This window comes from Oxyura jamaicensis, chromosome 19 (genome assembly GCF_011077185.1).
Source record: "Oxyura jamaicensis isolate SHBP4307 breed ruddy duck chromosome 19, BPBGC_Ojam_1.0, whole genome shotgun sequence".
Lineage (NCBI taxonomy): Eukaryota > Metazoa > Chordata > Aves > Anseriformes > Anatidae > Oxyura > Oxyura jamaicensis.
Window position 1 is genome coordinate 3810468 of NC_048911.1, and position 17093 is coordinate 3827560.

Below are 17093 nucleotides of genomic sequence, written 5' to 3' on the forward strand. Positions count from 1 at the left end.
TTTGTAACAGCAGAGGCAGCTGAGGGCTGTGACCCCGTCCTGCGGAGGGGTTTCTCCGCTGGCTGCGGTCCCTCCTGCGGTCCCTCCTGCAGTCCACCGCCCTACGGGGCTGTCCCCCGCGGGCGGTGCAGCAGGGCCGGTGAGGCAGTGGGTGCAGATGGAACTGAAACTTCAGCAGGGCTTTCTTGGAAAGTCGAGCGTGATAGAACTGGAGTAAGTGGGTGTTTCTTGAAGCACAAATGTTAAGTCCTACCGGCTGGGAAGATATTTAGGTAGGGAATGGGCGGACTGGAGTACCAGAGGGGGAATGTCTGCCTAGTGCTTGCAGCTGGTTTGGGAAAAAAACTGTCTTGTGCATGTTTTGTCCCCCCTGGAGGAAAGGCTGCCCCTGGTGCTGGGCACTGAGCAGGATGGAGGCAGCAGGCGGGCTCAGGAGCAGTGCCCGTCTGGCCACGATTCCTCCTTGCTGCCGATGGGGAGCCTGGTGCCCAGCGTGGTTCTCTGGTGCTGCCACACCTCTGCAGTGCTCTTGGGTGCTGCGATGCCCCCTGCTGTGATGCCTAAATCCCACTGTGGGTCCTGCCCTGTCTCCTGAGCAGCCAAAATCACTGGAATTGAGAGCTGGAGCCTAACGTGGTGGCTTAGCGCTTCCTTCCTGCAAGCGGGTGTTTTCCCCATAGCCCTGAGAGGATGGGTGCTGTGCACGTGCAAATCAGCCACTGTCCACTGGGAACGTTTGCAAGTCACGGTAGCTGTGAGGTGGGTGACAGCTGGGAAGTGGATCTCTGCATGAGATGAGCTGCAGAGATTGCAGCTCCTCTGACGGCAGCTTTAATAAAAGTGACAGGAGGGCGAGGAGCCGGCTCCTGGGAACGGACGTGACCGGTGTGCCAGCACTCCCCTCCTGCAGTGCTTGGCTGTGCCAGGAGCGGGGCTTGTCCGAGATCTGCTTCCATGTATCTGCAGTCGAGTGTGGTTGTAGCACGCTCCAGGCTGAAAGGAAATTGAAAATCCTCTGGCTCCATGCACAGAATTTGCATCTCAGGGAGCAACCGTTACTGCCTCGGGACGGGAGGTGCTCGGTAAGAAATGCAGGTGCGGAGCCCTGCGTTGCCTGCTCCCGCAGCAGTCAGGCAGCCCTGTTTTTAAAGGTCACTTTGCTGTAACTATTTCGAGCCTTGCTTCAGTGCAGAGGAGGTGCTGAGCAGTGCCGTGCTTGTGAGAAGCCATCACCCATGCTAATGGGGAGCGCTGCAGCAGCAGGCGGACGGGAGGCAGGGCAAGAACTGCGCTCGGGGGCACTTGCTCCCCCAGCAGGGCCCTCGGGAGCAGCACCTTGTCCAGCTTGTAGGGCTGGGGCCTGTACCCGCTAAGAAACAGCAAAAGGGCTGGGAAGGTGCACACTTGTTGAGGAGGTCGGTCTGAGGCTGACCACCCGCTAATGAAGAATAAGCATGACATTTGTGGCAGCAGGAGCAGCGCGCAGCCTGCGTGCAGCCCAGCTCCAGCAGCCGGCGTGCCGCCCGCCGAGAGCTCGCAGCACGGTGCCCGTTCTGTAGCTGGGTGGGACACTGGCAGTCCAAGCACGAGCTGCACGGCTGGCCAACGTGCAGCAGGAACTCGGAAGAGAAATGGGGAGCAGACCTTGGGTTGCTCCTTGCATTTGTTCGGTACGTTGGTTGTGAGCTGTGAGCGGAGCCTTGCTGGTGAGCTGGGAGGGCCGAGCAGAGCCAGGAGACGGGGCAGAGCTTGTAAGAGCTACTGGGGACAAAGCGCTGGGGCTTTTGGTCCTACAGGGAATAAAATAACCCCGTGGTAAGAAATAGAATCACGGTGTGCTTAGCAGCAGCTGCCGCTCTGTTTCTTCCTGATCATTTTGATGCGCAGACCCTCAGCAAGGAGGGAGGCTGGCAGGTCGCTGACACCTCGCCGGTCCCAGCATTGCCCCTACCCTCCCTGCCAGGGAATCCTTTGCACATCTGGTTCTAGGCAAGCACCACGATTGTACCCCAGCCTGTCCCTCAGCTACTTAGGGCCCTTTGGGTGGCTGCTCTGTCCTTGCACTGGGAGCAGTGCCTTCCCGCTGGCAGGACCCCGTCGCTCTGGCTGGCAGCTGCAGCCAAGTTTCATTCTGCACAGCAACGAGGATGAGGTTTGTGAGCATTCAGGCTTCTGTCGGTGGTACCCGTGCAGGTACCCTCCGTCAGGAGCCAAGACAGATGACACAGCTACCTGTCCACATTTCTTGTGTGGTGCCAACACCGAGCTAGGGCTGGATCTGCGTCCCCTCCCCGGGAGCGGAGCCTCACTGCCAGCGGTTCCTCTGCCTTTGACCTGGAGAGGTAACGCAGGAACGTGCTCTGGGAGGCGGGCTGTGACAGACGTGAATGTGCTGCTGCTCTCCCAATTACAGCAGACCCTTGTGCTCATTTAGCCGTGCTGCTGAGCTTTTTACCTCTGATTTAATACTTGTTCTCAGGCCGGGAGGAGCACTTAGACTCACGGACCCGAGGCCCCGAAGTTGAAGCTGCCTCAAGCCGTGGGCTCTGCCCCTGGCCCCGTACCCTGCTGCCAGCCCCGGCCTTCGGAGGGGGGCTGCTTGTGTCGGGGCTCCTGGGCTGGCGGGCTTGAAGCAGGGCCAGGGCTTGTTGTCTCGTACAGACAGCTCCTGCTCAACCGAGCAGAGCCACCAATTAGCTAATTGCCCTGGGACAAGGTGTTGGCAGCTGCTGGTTTCTTGCAGCTGCTGCTGACGAGCCTGGAGCTGCAATGTGAACTCGGCAAGAGACGTAACTCGTTCTGCTCTCCTGGCAGTGGTGCTGTGCACTTAATTAACTCAATCTGCCACCTCTCTCTGAAAATGGATCCGCAGTTCTCAAAGCACAGGGGTGTGAGGCAGGTTCCCTGCGTGGTTCCCTCCTCTCCTAGGCTCTCGGTGGCCCATCCCCTGAAGGTCCTTCCAGCCCCGTGCTCCTGCCGGGAGTGCCTGTGAGGCTGGTGGGATTTTTCCTTGCTTTTCTCATCAGCGCTTTGCTCTGCCAAGGGAGAGGCTTTGCCTTTAGCTGTGGCACGGAGTTATTAGGCTGAAGCTATTAAAGGTGCATCGCTCTGCAGAGCTCAAGCACACGGCCCAGAATTTAGGTCGTCGGCCCACGCTGCCTCTGCCGAGGTGTGCTCCTGGCAGCATGGTAGAGAAGAGGGCTTTCCACGGGGCTGGGATACGCACCTTTAGCTTCACTGCTTGGATGAGGGCCCGGCTCTCGTGTGTACCAGGAAAAGGGCGAGAGCCTACAAACAAGTTCGTACAGCCCTACGGGATCTCGTCACTGGGTCTGACAGAGCACGGCCCGCCTGCAGCGGGTGCTACCTGCTGGGAGCGCGCGTTGGAAGGTGCGCTGCTGCTTCATTTGGCCGTCCCAAACCAACCTTCTGAGGCAGCCGAGAGAACGTGCATTTGGCCAGCAGTTAGCCAGAGCTAGATGTCTTTTTTCAGACTTTCTCCACCAACCTGCCAGCACTGTTAATTGCTTTATCCTCCTGCAGTCTCTGGCTGAGTTCTCTTTCCTCTCTTTCACACATTCCCTTTCTCTGCCCTGGATCCATCCTGGCAGCCTGGTGTGGTTCTCGCAGCCCTGGCAGTGGTGTGGTCTCTCCGCTGGGGGCTCAGCAGCTCGCACCCAGCTCCCCGCTGTGTGGGTGGCCCCGTGAGCTCGAGCAGGAGCACAGAGGACGAAACTTCCCCTGCTTGGTGCTGCCGCTGACCCGAGCCCAAGGCTGGAAGGCGAGCTGACAAAGGGCATTTTCCTACGCTCCAAGTCCACAGCTCGCCCCAGAGGCACCGAAAATAAATCACGCTCCAACCTTCCTTCCCTTGCCTTTCCATGGCTTTATCATGGGCCTCCTGCCTGTCTGGCCAGCTGCTTGGAAGCGGCTGGTGTCGAGAGCTGTGAGAGGCGGTGCTGGTGGTGGGCTCACCCAGGTCTTCCCTCAGGTCCCTGGAGCAGTCAGGTTTCCTTCACAAGGTTGTGATTTCCTCGCTGTGCACCAAGATAACCCCCTGAGGGGCTGGGGCAGCTGTGGGGCCTGGGTTTCGGCACGGCTGGCCTCCCCTTCCAGCCCCACAAGTCCCCGGACTCATTTCTCGCAGAGGTCCTGCTGTGGGGCTCAAGCTGCAGTTCTCTCAAAAAGATCAAAGATACCTGGGAAACATTCCTCAAAGGAGAGTCCCCCACGGACCTTGCTAATTTCTTTTCCTAGGACTAATTAACTTTTATTTAAAAGTTACATTTCCAACTTACGTAAAGCTCAGTCTTAAGGGTGTAGGGTGGAGGGGAGAAAGCCCAAAGCCAGAGCTGCGGCGGGGCTGCCTCTGTCCCGCTGGGCTCAGCCCCCTCTCTCGGGGCTCGGAGGGGCTGGGGGAGCTCAGCTGCCACGCTGCGTGCTGAGAAAATACAAAGCACGGAACTGCGCCAGCAGGCTTGGAGCAGAGGTGTGGAAGGAGACGTCTCTGTGCTTCTGGCCTCTCCCCAGGTGAGACTCCAGGCACCCAGCGGGCGCCTGGGATGCTGCTCCCGGGTTTGGGAGGGCTGGGTGGGTGAGCCCAGGCTGGCGCTGAGCTTTGGCGTTGAGCTGCCTGCACGGCCCCAGCAGGTCCCAGCGCTGGCCGCGAGTCCTGCGCTTCCTTTGGGTCACATCTCAAACCTGGCTTTCCTACCTCCGGGAGCACCGCGCTCCCTGTGCATCCTGCTCTGTCCCTTAACAGTGTTCTGGTTTGTGTTGGTTGCTGCCCCCGCTGCCCCCGTCTGGCTTCATCTTCACTGAGGCTGCTTTTAGGACGGCTTTCGCTTCCCCCTCCAGCTGGGATGATTTTAAAACAGCGTTGTCATCATTAGTGACTTGTAGTTCCCAGTTTTCCTTCCCGCGTTTCTCTTTCAAGTGTATCTTGAAGAAACTCACCGACTTGAATTCGGCTTCTTTTAAGGACAGAATTTTTCCCGGTGTGTGTGGCCAGCCTAGTGATTTCTGAAGACGCCTTCCTTTGGCCATTAGCTCTGGCTCTTCCTTTCCACTCCATCACCCCCTTGGGCAGCGAAGGCTCAGTTCTCAGTTTCTTGGGGTTTGTCACAGCGCTGGCAACAGTGGATTCATGGATTAGGCCCGGACCCTGGCTGTTACCCTGCTTTATGACTTTTTGATTGAATTTGTGTTCAATGTAGCTTTGACCTCCCCTCCTCTTGAGCAATACCGCGGACATGCGAACGAAGGGGGCGCCTTGTTTTTAAGGCGGAATCAATTACTGCACGCTGAGGTGGGCGCCGCACACTCATTTACCCACGGCTTTCATTAAAATTTCATTTCGTTCACTCTTTTCATATCTACCAGCAGTTGCCCGGGCGTGATGCAGGCAGCAGGGCCGTCCGGTGTTACCTGCCCGAACACTTGGCCCAGAGGTAGGTGCTGGCTGGCAGAGACGTGCTGCAACTGTCCTGCTCCCCGCAGGAGCCCAGGCACAAAACCAGCGCTGCCAGTCTGCAGGGACACGGGGGGGCAGTCACCGGAGCTGTTACGGGCTTTCTGCAAGAAGGAAAATTTAAAAAAAAAAAGGTGCAAAGCACCTGTAACGGGGTTTGGGTTTTGCTGAGCTGAGCTCCAAGTGCCCAGCGCCTGGCAGAAGTTAGAGGCTGCCTTGGTGTGGGTCCTGCTGGGGACTGATGCAGAGCTCCGGGGGCCGTGCTGCAGAGCCGTGCCCTGGCATCAGCCTTCCCTTGGCCCTCGCGTGGTGTTCCCACTGCAGTGCTTCTGCAGTGCTCTCCAAGAAGCGTTCCCCCGGTGTCGTGGCATCGCCTGTGAGCCCCGCGTGGCACAAGGGAGGAGCCCAGGAGGTGAGTGAGCCCCGTGAGAGTTTCCCCATCCCTGCAGCCACCGTTCTGTGTGGGGCAAGGCCAGGGGGCATGAGGCCGAGCATGGGGAAACCAGGACGGGAGCCAACATCAGGAACTACTGCTTAGTGGGTGAAAATCACCCCAGTGCAAGCACAGCCCCAGGCTGGGAAGTGAATCTGCTGACTGGGGGCTTTAGGGCAGCTGTCCTCCGTGTGTCCGTGCCGGCGGTTCTGCGTCTGGGGAGGACAGTCCTCTAAAATTCAATGGGCTTTCCCTTCTCCAGGCGTTCCAGTGGCCTTGTGCTTTGCATCTTGTCTTCTGTTCATCTCCTCTCTTGCTGCTTCTAGTTCTGATTGATTGGGTTTTGCCTTTGGAAAGATTTTATAAGCTTTGCTAGCGGTGGAGTTAATGCACTGCTGTGGCTCCATTACTCACCGTTGGCTCTTTCTCCCTGTCAGGGTGGTGGAAAAAAGCTTCCTTCGCTGGAAACAAGATGATTTAAATCATTCCCTGTATTCCTGACAAGGCACTGTTTGCAAGCTTAAAAAGTCATCATTTCCCCGGCTCTTCACTCCCCTTCGCTGTGATGATGGCTTCCACTGCAAGTGCTTTCTGCTTCGTGGGGGGAATGCCCCAGTTGGCACCCGCCGCACCAGCGCTCTGATGCCCCTTGGAACAGCCCCGTGCTGTGTTTCATGGAGGGGCTGGGGCTGGAACACCTGTTCTGACGGGCACCGGGGGTGCCTGGCGCCCCTTCTGCTGTCCCGGTGCTGCTGCTGTAGGTGGCAGGGGTACTCTGAGGCTTACGAGAGGTCTGACCAACCTGTCTGCGTGCTCTGTCTCAGCCTCGTTCACACAGTGCCAGGCGTGGAGGCTAGGAGTGAGCTGCCAGCCTGGTTTAACGCTTGGCGGTCCCAGGGAGAGCTGTGGCTTCTAAAAACACCGGGGCGGTGTGGCCTGAAGCAGCACACACCGTGCACACAGCTCGGAAACTCTCCCCTCCCCTCCCTCCGTGGCGTTTAGGGCTGTCCCCTCGCTGAAACGCTGGCTTAACTCAGGACCAAGGAAGAACCACTGCAGCATCCCCGCTTCTCTCCTTGGCCCAACGTTTGCAAAATGCTGAGCCTGGAGCACGTTTTCCCCTCGCCTGAGGGACGGGGCTTGGCGGTGCTCCAGGGGGGTAAGGGACGATGCCTTTGCACCCCCTGGGTGCGGCTCCCCATTGCTTCAAGCCCCCGGTGCCCTGGGCTGTGCTCTCCGTGCTGCTGCGTGCCCTTTGTGGGTGCACGGGAGGTGTGCGGGGCAGCCATGTGGGAATACGGGCGCTTGGGCTCCAGCAGGGTGGGATCTCACCTGAATTTTAGGAGGAGCTCTGCCAGGGTACGGTGGATTTTGCAGGGTTTCTTTTCTTGTTTTCCTGCGAGACTGACAAACCCACCGAAACGTTGCGGTGCTCTAAATAACGCCGTTCCTCAACATCTCCTTCTGCTACGAGCTGCTGAAAGGGCAGCCTGACCTTCAGAGCCAGCGGTTCCCGGGGAAGGCAGGGGAAATTGAGCCTTTATTACCAATGTGTGTGTCAGGGTTTTGGTTTTATCCACAGAATATAGCCCCGTGGGCTCAGCTAAGCGGTGCCAAGGCACAACCCCGCTGCCGACAAGCAGATAGCAGGAAGAGATGCTTGAAGAAATTAGATGGAGCTGAGCAGATGCAGAGCAACCCCTTGGCTTGGGCTGACTCCTCGGCACCCGGTGGTCTGAGCTCTGTGGCCTCCAGTGCCAGGAGCTGGTTGGCACCTTGTCTTCAGCGTACAGATTCCTCATCCATGACTGCTCTTCCTGCTGTTGTTGCTTTTTAACTCGTTCACGTTTTAGCTGCCCCAGCATCTGCAGCAGAGAGCTGCAAGGGTTCACCCAGCACCAGCACGAAGTCTGATTTCCTTGGGGACGGAGGGGTCAGCCCCAAGTGCAGTGAAGCTGCAGAGCTCTTGCTACCTTGGAAAAAAAGCATCTTCCTTTAGGTAGTGCAGTGGATTTAGCATCTGCATTATTTTTTAGCAGCGCATTAATTACAACCCCGCCAAGGCCATCCTTCTGCATCCACCACCCGTCAGCCCCCGGAGCTGCCGAGCTTGGTGGCTTGCAAACGAAGCCCAGGCATGCTTTGGGGTGGTTTTATTTCAGTGCTGTCAGCTGAGGGGAATCCCTTATTCATTGTGTTCTGTTGCAGAGGAGCGGGACTGCAGTTTCTCCTCAAAGAGCAGCCCGCGATTCGCCTGGGGCCTCCAGGTGCAGCCAGGCTGTGCTGGGTGTTTGTCCTCGTGGTACGAAAGCAGCTGTTGGATGTGGTCAGGGACCGTGAAGGGCCAGGGTTCGTTGGGCTGAGCCGGGCACCGTGCTGGTTCCTCGGGGCAGAGGTGCTGCTCCCAGCTGCTGGAACTCGGCCGTGGTGGCTTTGTCCTCAGCTGCCAGAAGTGCCGTGCTGGTGGCGTAACGGGGAATGCTTTAAGTAAGGTTTAGTCTTTCACTGATCACCACGCTGCCTCTGCTCGGTACTGAATCAAACTGGGTCATTTCCTTTTACCTATCCCCTAATTTTCTTCTCCTTTTGGTCCACAGGACTGCGTGCAGTTAAACCAGTACAAGCTGCAGAGTGAAATAGGCAAGGTACGTTCCTGGAGCCTGCTTGGCGCAGGTGACTGCATGCACACGTACGTACGGGTGGAGAGTCTGCGCCAGCCCCAGGGATCCTACTGGTCAGGCCTGCCTGAAACCTGCGTTTGTTTTCTTTGGGGCTTTGATGTTTGTTTGTTTGCCTTGTTGGTTCCAGCAAGTTTTGTTCGGGGTCGAAGTGGAACCACTTCCTCTGGAATCTGCATTTGTTTTCCTTCCCTCTGGAGGTGGATAAGTTGGCTTTCTTCCAAGGGATTTGCTTGCCAAATGTGACACTAAGTGCTTGTGATGCAGAAATGCAGCCCAACAAGGGGGAAAAAACAACAACAAAAAAAGCAGGGCAGGTGTTTGGTCCCTGCCAGGACTGGTGTAAGTTTGTATTTCAGTGAACGAGCTGCTGGTTTAGTTGTAGTCCCTGCTTCAAAGACGCAGAACGGTTCAGAAGAGATTCCTCCAAAGTTAGAGGTCCGGGCTGCTGACAGCTCAGACACCTGCGTGCTTGGACACCTGCCAGCGCTGCAGATGGGTCCACCAGCAGCTCTGCTTTCTGCAAGCTTTTGCCCGCTGCCTTGCAGTCAGCGTGTTGTGGTCGAAAGCAACTGCAGCACGCTGTGCTGCGGAGACTTCCAGCGCAAGGGTCGTTAGCTCAGACTCCTCTGCAAAGCAGGAGGCTGCAGGCTGGGAGAGGATGCGCCCTGCCCAGGCGCGTGGGGGATCCAGCGGGGGCGTAAGGCTGGGGGCAGCGCGCTGCCTGCTGGGGGAACCCCCACGAGGTGCAGTGCCTGCTGGGGGCTGGCTCCGACCAACGGCTTTTGTTGTTGGCTTTGGTCTCATTGAAGGAGAGTGCGAGGTGTTCCCCCAGCAGTAGATTCGCCCCTGCCTCCTTCCCTGCACCCCGAGGTTAGCAGCTGGACCTGCTGTCCTGGGTCAGCTGGGCGGCTTGTCCACCTCCTGCGGGACCTGGACCTTTCCTCCAGCTTTCTTTGAAGTCAACAGAGGTGTTTTGAAGGCTGTGGTGTTCATCCCACTCATTTATTCAACGGGCATCTGTCGGGGTGATACCTCGCCATAGTCTCCTGCTAAAAACGGTCTTGCTCAGGAAATGTGCCCTGGCAAGGTTTCCAAACTTGCACCAGAAATCATCTGAAGTGATTCGATCTCCTCCCTCCCCGTGTTTGGCTTGAGACAGGCAGCGCCTTTGTCTCGGGGCAGGAGGTGACGAGCGCCTCCTCCAGGCGTTCCTGATCCTCAGCAAGCGCCCGTGGTGCCATCAGGGCTGCCGAAACATGCAAGGTGGCGCTCTGCCAGCCTTGAGCAGCAAGGAGACAAGGTGCTGAGCTGACAGTACAACTTGTCTTTATTTTTAGGGTTCCTACGGTGTTGTGAAGCTGGCCTACAACGAGAACGACGACAAGTACTACGTAAGTGTCTCTGCTTTGCTCACTGCTGCTGCCACTGCTCCTCATTCCCTTCTGCGCCCCTGAGAGCCACATCCCCCTTGCCGTGCTGCTTTTAGCAGATGCGTTTCTGATCTGAGCAGCGCGCAAGGCCCCAAACCTCCCCGTTAGGCACGCAGCAGTGTGCTGCTGGCCCTGCACCTGCTGGCACGCACGCGCGGCGAGAGGGAAACCGGGTGGGCTGCGTTATGCAACACACAGGGACCTCGGAGGCAGGCTGCAGAAGCGTGCTGCTGAGTTGTCGTGACATTTCTGGCTACGAAGCAGGTCACCTGAAATCAGAGGCGGGTGGGGGCGGTGGCACTCAGCACCTGCTGTGTGCATCGGGGGCTCAGCCTGCGGCGAGCGCGCCTGTTTCCCGAGGACATCGGAGGGTTTGGCAGAAAGATGCTGGGCAGTGCCTGGCTCTGCGGTATCGTACCCCCTGCAGGATGCCTCCCCACACACTGAACGGGGATGCGGGTGTTGGATGCAGTGCAGAGAGCACTTCTAAACGCTTTCCTGAGCTGAAGCCAGAGTTGGAGGGTTTGGGATTCAAAAAGGCTGCTTATGCAGAAGGCTCCTCATCTGTCACTCCCATTTCAGAGGCAGGAAAATCCTGAAGATCCCAGCTGGGGTTCCTGCAAAATCCACTGGTGGAAAACGCGTTCGTGTCCCTGGGCCTGCCCTGGGACAACTTTTGTGTGGGCCGAGAGCAGGAGCTGGGCAGCTGGCAAAAGGAAAGCTGTGTGCAGAGGGGCCCGAGGGCTGGGGGAAGCGGCTTGCTTTGAGCAGGTTGTGCTGGGTGAGGGGCGGGTGTCTGCTGAGCGGTGCTGGCCAACCCAAACCCATGTGTCGGTGCTGGGGCCGGCACGGTGCAGTCCTGCTCTCCCTGCTGCGATGGAGCAGCCTCGGGGTGGGAAGGGGCCAGTCAGGGTGCCTGGGCACACTCATACACTGCTGCCTGCCCCAGTTCACAGCCGTCGGTCCGACAGGGAGGGGAGTAGCAATGTGCTGTGGGGATGCAAAGCATCCTCTCTCCCGTGGGGCTGGGAGTGACTGCAGTCAGCCCTGCTGCTCCCCAGCTGGTTTTTTCCCCCAGCGCTTGGATTTACAGGTGACGTGCCGGGCTGGGGGGGCTGGGTGGGAGGTGCATGCCTGTCTGTAGCCCTTCTATGCTAGCATCAGGCACGACATTGCAGGAGGAATACCGTGAAACGAGGGATGGAAGAGATGAGACAAAAATCTGGAAGCGGTGCCCTGAAGCTGGCCCAGCAAAGGCACCGCAGTTCTGTGATTCCGTGATTCTTTCCATCCCCTGTGCCTTCCAGGCTGACTCACCCAGCGCCCTGGAGCAGCTGAGGTTTCCACCAGCTCCCTTCCTCTGCTGCCCTCCCACTGCTCCCTCTGGTGCCTGGAGCCACACGGCTTTGCCCTGCATCTGCCTGCCCCCGCAGCCTGACCGGGGTGAGCAGCACAGAGCGGGGAGCACGTCACGTCACCTTTACTTCTGCGAGCAGGTTTTTTCTTTGAAAATCGCAACCTTCCCGTTTTGGCACTGGCTCTGAGTGGTGGGAGCCGCAGCGCTGCTCAGAGGGGCAGGGCAGCCGCCGCGCTGCAGAAGGGGAGAGGGGGGTGCGGAGCTCTGCGTGCTGCCTCTGTGTTTTGGATGTAGGTTAACGCCCGGGGCGTAGATCTAGCTGGTCAAAGCCAAAAGTGAAAGCCTGCGTCCAGCCTATACTGACGTGTGTTGGTTAATCCCCACGTAATCTCCATTTCTTCTTCTAATCTAGGCAAACACTCTAAATCTACTGCAGCTGGAGTGGCTCCCGTGTCAGGACACTTCAGTGTCAGCCTCGCCACCCGGTTTGATGCCCAGCGCCGCGGGGATGCGCTCTGTGGTCTGCCCTCGCCCTGTTGTGGGGTCGCGGCAGGGGCTGGGGCAGCCTGCAGCAGGGACCTGCAGCCACCCGCGTTTTGTTGCTGTGTAAGCAGAAGGAAGAGGAGGGGGCAGATGGCCGCCCTGCAGAGGACAGGCTGCGATGCCAACACCTGAATTTGTGTGCTCACTAACCTTTCGGCTGGGGCACCGGGAGCTTCTTCCCTTCCCCCATCCCTCCAGGGGCTCGTGCTAATGTTTTCCAGAGGGGAAGCCTCTCCCAGAGAGACCTCCACTTTTCCAAGACGTGAAAGCGGTCCAGGAGCTGGCAGGCTTTTTAAAGCGTCAGAGAAGCCGGAGCAAATTGCACAATTAGCTAACGGTTGCTTAGCTCCCTGCGCCTCCCAGTGCCTCTGACCGACGCGCTGCCTCCACGGGGCTCTGCCGATCGCTCCTGTCCGAGGCTGCTGCAGCACAGCCTGACCCACCGCGAGGGGTGTCTGATGGAAACGTGTGCTGCCAGCCTCTGCGAGGAGCAACTCTGATTCTGGGGAGAGTGCTTTCCTCCAGATTTGGCTCCGGAGGGTTGGTTTTGTCTCAGTGGTGTAAGGCTGTAACAGATAACGAGGGAAATCAGTCCTCGGCTGGCATCTAGTGAGCAGCCCCGCTGGTTGATCCACGTGGCATGAGGCCAGGCCGTTGCTGCCTGCTTTATTTTCTTTAAGCAAGTGTGCTGCAATAAAAAGCAGCAAAACTCTAAAGCAGGAGAAATGATTGTGGCGTGTCATTCAGAGCGTGACACCCCTTGTTGCTGAGGCGCAGGGCCCTTTGCTAGTTCCTTGCTTAAATGCAGAATGTGGAGGTACTACGAATTGAATTTAGCTCCTGACAGAGTGAGTGGAAAGATTTCTCTTGCTTTAGTGAGTTTTGGGTCTGGCCTAGAATTAGGAAAAACTCTGATCACCGCATCTGGGAAAACAGTGGATGGGCTGTATTCATTCTGTGGGCTGTTCTTACCTTCCACTAACGATGAGAAAGCGCTTCCAGGAGCTGCTGTGAGCAACCGCAGTGCTGGGAAAGTGCTGATCTACACCAGTGGACGCAGGGAACATGTCAGCCTGGGGAAATGGAGCAGCCAGCACCAGGGACGTGACCAGTGTCCCCTCCGAGGAGGAGACCCCCTGTGCAGGCTCCCGGAGCAGAGACCCCGCCACCACGCTGGATTCTGGCTGCTGGGGAGTGCGAAGGCGTTACAGCAGCGTCGGCAAGGCTCTGCCAAGGAGCTCATTACAGCTGGAAAGGTGTCGGTGTCACAGTTTGCAGGAGATGCTTTGACAGTGAGTAGGGGAAAAAAGGCAAAAACAAAAAAGCCAAGCTCCACGAAAGAGCAGCAAATAAAAAGCGAAGGCAAATGTGTTCAGGCGGAGACGGAGTTTGGAGTCATTGTGCTGATGGAATTTGATTCTGCGATGCCTCAGGTCATGTCTCCTTCCTATCTCCAATCCCTAAATCAGCTTGCAGAGAGAAGTGGTTATGATGGGCATTTGTTACGCTAGTTCTGGACAAAAGCAATAGCATGGGAGGTTGTCAGGGAGTCTCCATTTTTTCCTTTTTTAATCCGGTTTCCTAAGAAACAAAATCTGTGTGATCGTGCGCTCTGCCTGCCTCTGCCTCCCAGCTTTTGCATCGAAGGCTCTTCTCTGCCGAGTGGCAATGATGGGGAGAAGTTCCTCCCCAGCTGATGAGCCCAGAGAGCTGAATAAAGTGCCGCTGCTGAGGAAGAGCGGCCAACAGCAAACCTTGAACCTTGCCGGCCCCTGGAGAGCTGGGACAGGGCGGGCGGTGGATGGGAAGGCACAGCTCCCCCGTTCCTCACCCCCTCACCTACCTGCTGTCGAGCTGCTGCCAGCTCAGCTTCAGTGCACTCAGGACCAGGGAAATCATTTCTGGCCTACTCTCGCAGCCCGTGCTGTTCAGAAGCAAGGAGCTGGATCGCCCGGGGTTAAAGGGGAGCCAGGTTCTGGGGGCCTGCCAGCTGGGCCTGTCTGCTTTTAGGCTTTTCTTCACCCAGCATTTCTCTCCCGGCACAGCCGCTTAGCCACGTCGTTGTCAGACAGGACAGGTGGAGAAGGGCTGGGAATGTGCTCTGATCCTCTCAGCACTCCCACAGGTGCTGGATCACGCGCCAGCAGAGGATTAGGGTGGTCATAGCGAGGCTTTGAGCCACATCCCACTCCCCTGGCAGCAGCAGGTAAGGACCGTGCGTAGCTTTTCTGCCCTTGCACGGGTTTGGGTCCCTTGCAACTCAAGTCCAATTAAAATTACATCCAAGTTAGCAAATAAAATGTCATCCTGAGTGTTGCGAGAGCATCACAAAGCACAAGTGGGAAGTTCCCTGAGCTCAGTTTGTCACTCTCCTCCCCCAGCTGATGGACGTTTATTTTCCTGTCGTCATTACCAGAGGGGGGCTTTAGCTTTGAGGCCTCGCTGTTGTAACAGCAGCTGTGTCCCAGGCATCCCTCCTCACATAAACCGGGGGTCTCCTTCCCCTGGGTGTCCTCACAAAACTCCTTCGCTGTGGCTTCAAGCTGCAGGGTTGCAAGGAGGGAGAGCAGGAGACTGTGATAATAAAGGCACGTCAGAAAAGAGCACGGGCTTCCTGCTGCCTCTCGGAGGACAATGTCACGGCCTGTGCCCACGTGTCACACAGAAGGAGGGTGGGCGCAGGGCACGTGTAGGGGAGTCTCCGAGGCTCCCTCTCTTCCCGAGGAAGCCAAAGCAATGCTTACCAGTGCGAAGAGAAAATCCCTCAGCCTGGCTCCAAGCTGATTCTTTATCAGGAAGGCATTAGCTGAGTGCCGGTAGAAATGTCACTGGCACTTTGAGGCCTGTGAGCCCGAAGGAGCGGTTTGCCCAGCATCCCTGTGCGTTCCCATTCCGTGCAGCTACCGTTAGTGGGGAGCTCCCTGCCAGCTCCTGCCGTAATTAGAGTGAAGCTTCTCTGCCGTGTGCTCTCGTCTCTGCTGTGACAGTTCCGTGCCTCTGGCCTGCTGCACGACGGAGTTCGTTCTCCATCCCCCGTTTCTGTTTGGAAGGGCAGGGGACGGGTCCTCTTCTGATCCAGCCCTGCTTGCGTGGTAGCAGACACCAACGTGGTAGCAGCTACCAAGGCTGTGGAGGTGGCGTGAGCGCGTCCTGGCACCTCTTCCCTGGCCATGGAAGCGGCTTGTGGTCAGCTGGCCCCCAGCACAGTGACCCCCTCTCGTCTCTGCGTAGCATCCCGCAAGGAGCCCAGCTGGCAGCAGCAGCTCTTGTGCTCTCCACTTCTGTCCACAAGAGCAATTTGTCATCATTCCTGCCCCTCTCTGTTCCTTATGCTTCCTTCCCACCTTCCCCAAGCCTCCCTAGGCAGGGCTGGGCTGATGCAACTGTAGCCGGGTGTTGGCTCAGCTCCTGGGGCTGGATTCCCCGTGCAGTGGTGCAGCGGGGACCTTTCTGCAGCAAACTGCGTCTTCTGTTTCTTGGGTCTCTGACTTCCATTGCCAGAAGGCAGACAAGACTCAAGTGGCCAAGGGGAGCCTTCTCCTCCTGGGCTGGAGCTGGTCGAGAGAGAAATAAGTGTCCTCAGAGGACACAGTGTCACTCATAGGTGTCCACAGCCGTCCTCAGAGGTGGCTGTGCACCTCCTGCATCCCCTTTCAGCAGGCTGTGAATCCCGTGGCTGCCTGTGTTGGATGCAGCCTCATGCTGAGAGCTAGGTCCTTCTGAGCCCGTCTCTCCATGCCGCCGTTCCCAGCAGCTGGCTCAGGAGCTGTCAGACAGGGCTGAGAACCACGCTGAGCCACCTTCTGTTACATGGGTGCAAACACAGAGGGTTTGGCTGGATCGGTACCTAAAATGAAGACTTATCGTATCACGAGCTGTGCGCAGTGGGAGCACGGGTGGGAGGGTGGGACGTGGCGCATGTGGCAGCACCGCTGCCAGCAAGAGCAGCTCCAAGCTGCTCGGGGACCTCCTGGGTGTGCATTAAAAGCGAGCAGTGTGCGGAGCCTGCCCCCGTGGCGTTCATGCACAATTCCTTGGCATTTGACCGTGTCCTCTGGGAGCCTTTAGCTAATTACGTTTCACAGGGCTCACCCAGCTGGGAACGACAGATTTGGATGCTTAATTAACAGGAGTCACTACCCCTCCTAGGGGATGGAACTAGTGCCCATCCCAGCCCCTGGCAGCACAGACTAAGCAAGCCATCCCAGGAGCTGGTTTCTCCCGACGTACCGCTCTCCTGGGAGTGGCCCTTGGGTTAGTGGTGTGGCTGTGATGCTCCAGCTCTTTTGCTTCATAGACCTCCTGGCGAAGCAAAGCATCAGGTGGAGTAGCCTGGAAGCTGCTCTGACCTGCAGCATGGACACAGCACCATCCAAAAAGCAAGTTACAAACGTCTGCTAGAGGAACCCACCTCTTCCCTTAAGCTGTGGCCCTGAGTGCAGAAATCGGACTCATTTTCCTATGTCCAATTTAAAATAAATCAAAACCAGGCATTTTTTCCACGGGAAAAAGACAAATGAAGTGACTAGCAGTGCCTTTTAGGAAGGCCTGTGTCAGTGTGTGCCCGTGGTGGCCATCTCGAGCCAGGAGCCTTCTGCCCTATGCCGAGGGCAGACCCGAGGCAGCCTCTGATGCCCAGCACACCCCAGCCTCACAGCACCGAGCGTTTGGGCTCTTGGGTGGTTTTAACACTGCTTTTTCCTCTTCCTTCAGGCTATGAAAGTCCTCTCCAAAAAGAAGCTCCTGAAGCAGTATGGATTTCCACGTGGGTATCTCACTCTTGGAGGTCTGCCTGCTGTCCTCAGCCAGGCAGGTCTCTGCCTCAAAGCGCTGCCTGCCGGGGCTGCGGGACCTGGCCTCGTCCCAAAGCCTCCTGAGTAGCTGGGGCTGCTTAAAGCACCAGGGTAGTGAAAGGCCAGACACGGATCAATTCAAAGCACTCGGTAATTAGGTTCCTGGCTTTGATTTTCGGAGTCTTTGAAGTGCTGGCTCTTCCCCGTTCGCCATCTCTGAAGCCTAACAAAGTGCTGGGAGTTGGGCAGGGCAGGGCAGCCCCCCCCCTCCTCCCAGGGGCTCTGCTGCCCCCTTAGCACCCGGCCCCAGTGCTGGGCCAAGGGATCAGGCAGACCAGGCCGGGAAGCCAGCAGGAGCTGGTCTAAAGGTGGCTTGGCAATCCCTG

At 57.7% G+C, this 17093-nt stretch overlaps 1 protein-coding gene across 2 annotated transcripts in view; it reads left to right on the forward strand.

Moving 5' to 3' along the window:
- CAMKK1 (calcium/calmodulin dependent protein kinase kinase 1) overlaps positions 1–17093 on the forward strand; it is a 93504-nt gene that overhangs the window by 39483 nt on the left and 36928 nt on the right. For both annotated transcript variants that reach the window (XM_035343050.1, XM_035343051.1), the window contains 3 exons: positions 8501–8548; positions 9922–9975; positions 16628–16679. In XM_035343050.1, the coding sequence (XP_035198941.1) occupies positions 8501–8548; positions 9922–9975; positions 16628–16679 (154 nt within the window). The remainder of the gene's footprint in view (positions 1–8500; positions 8549–9921; positions 9976–16627; positions 16680–17093) is intronic.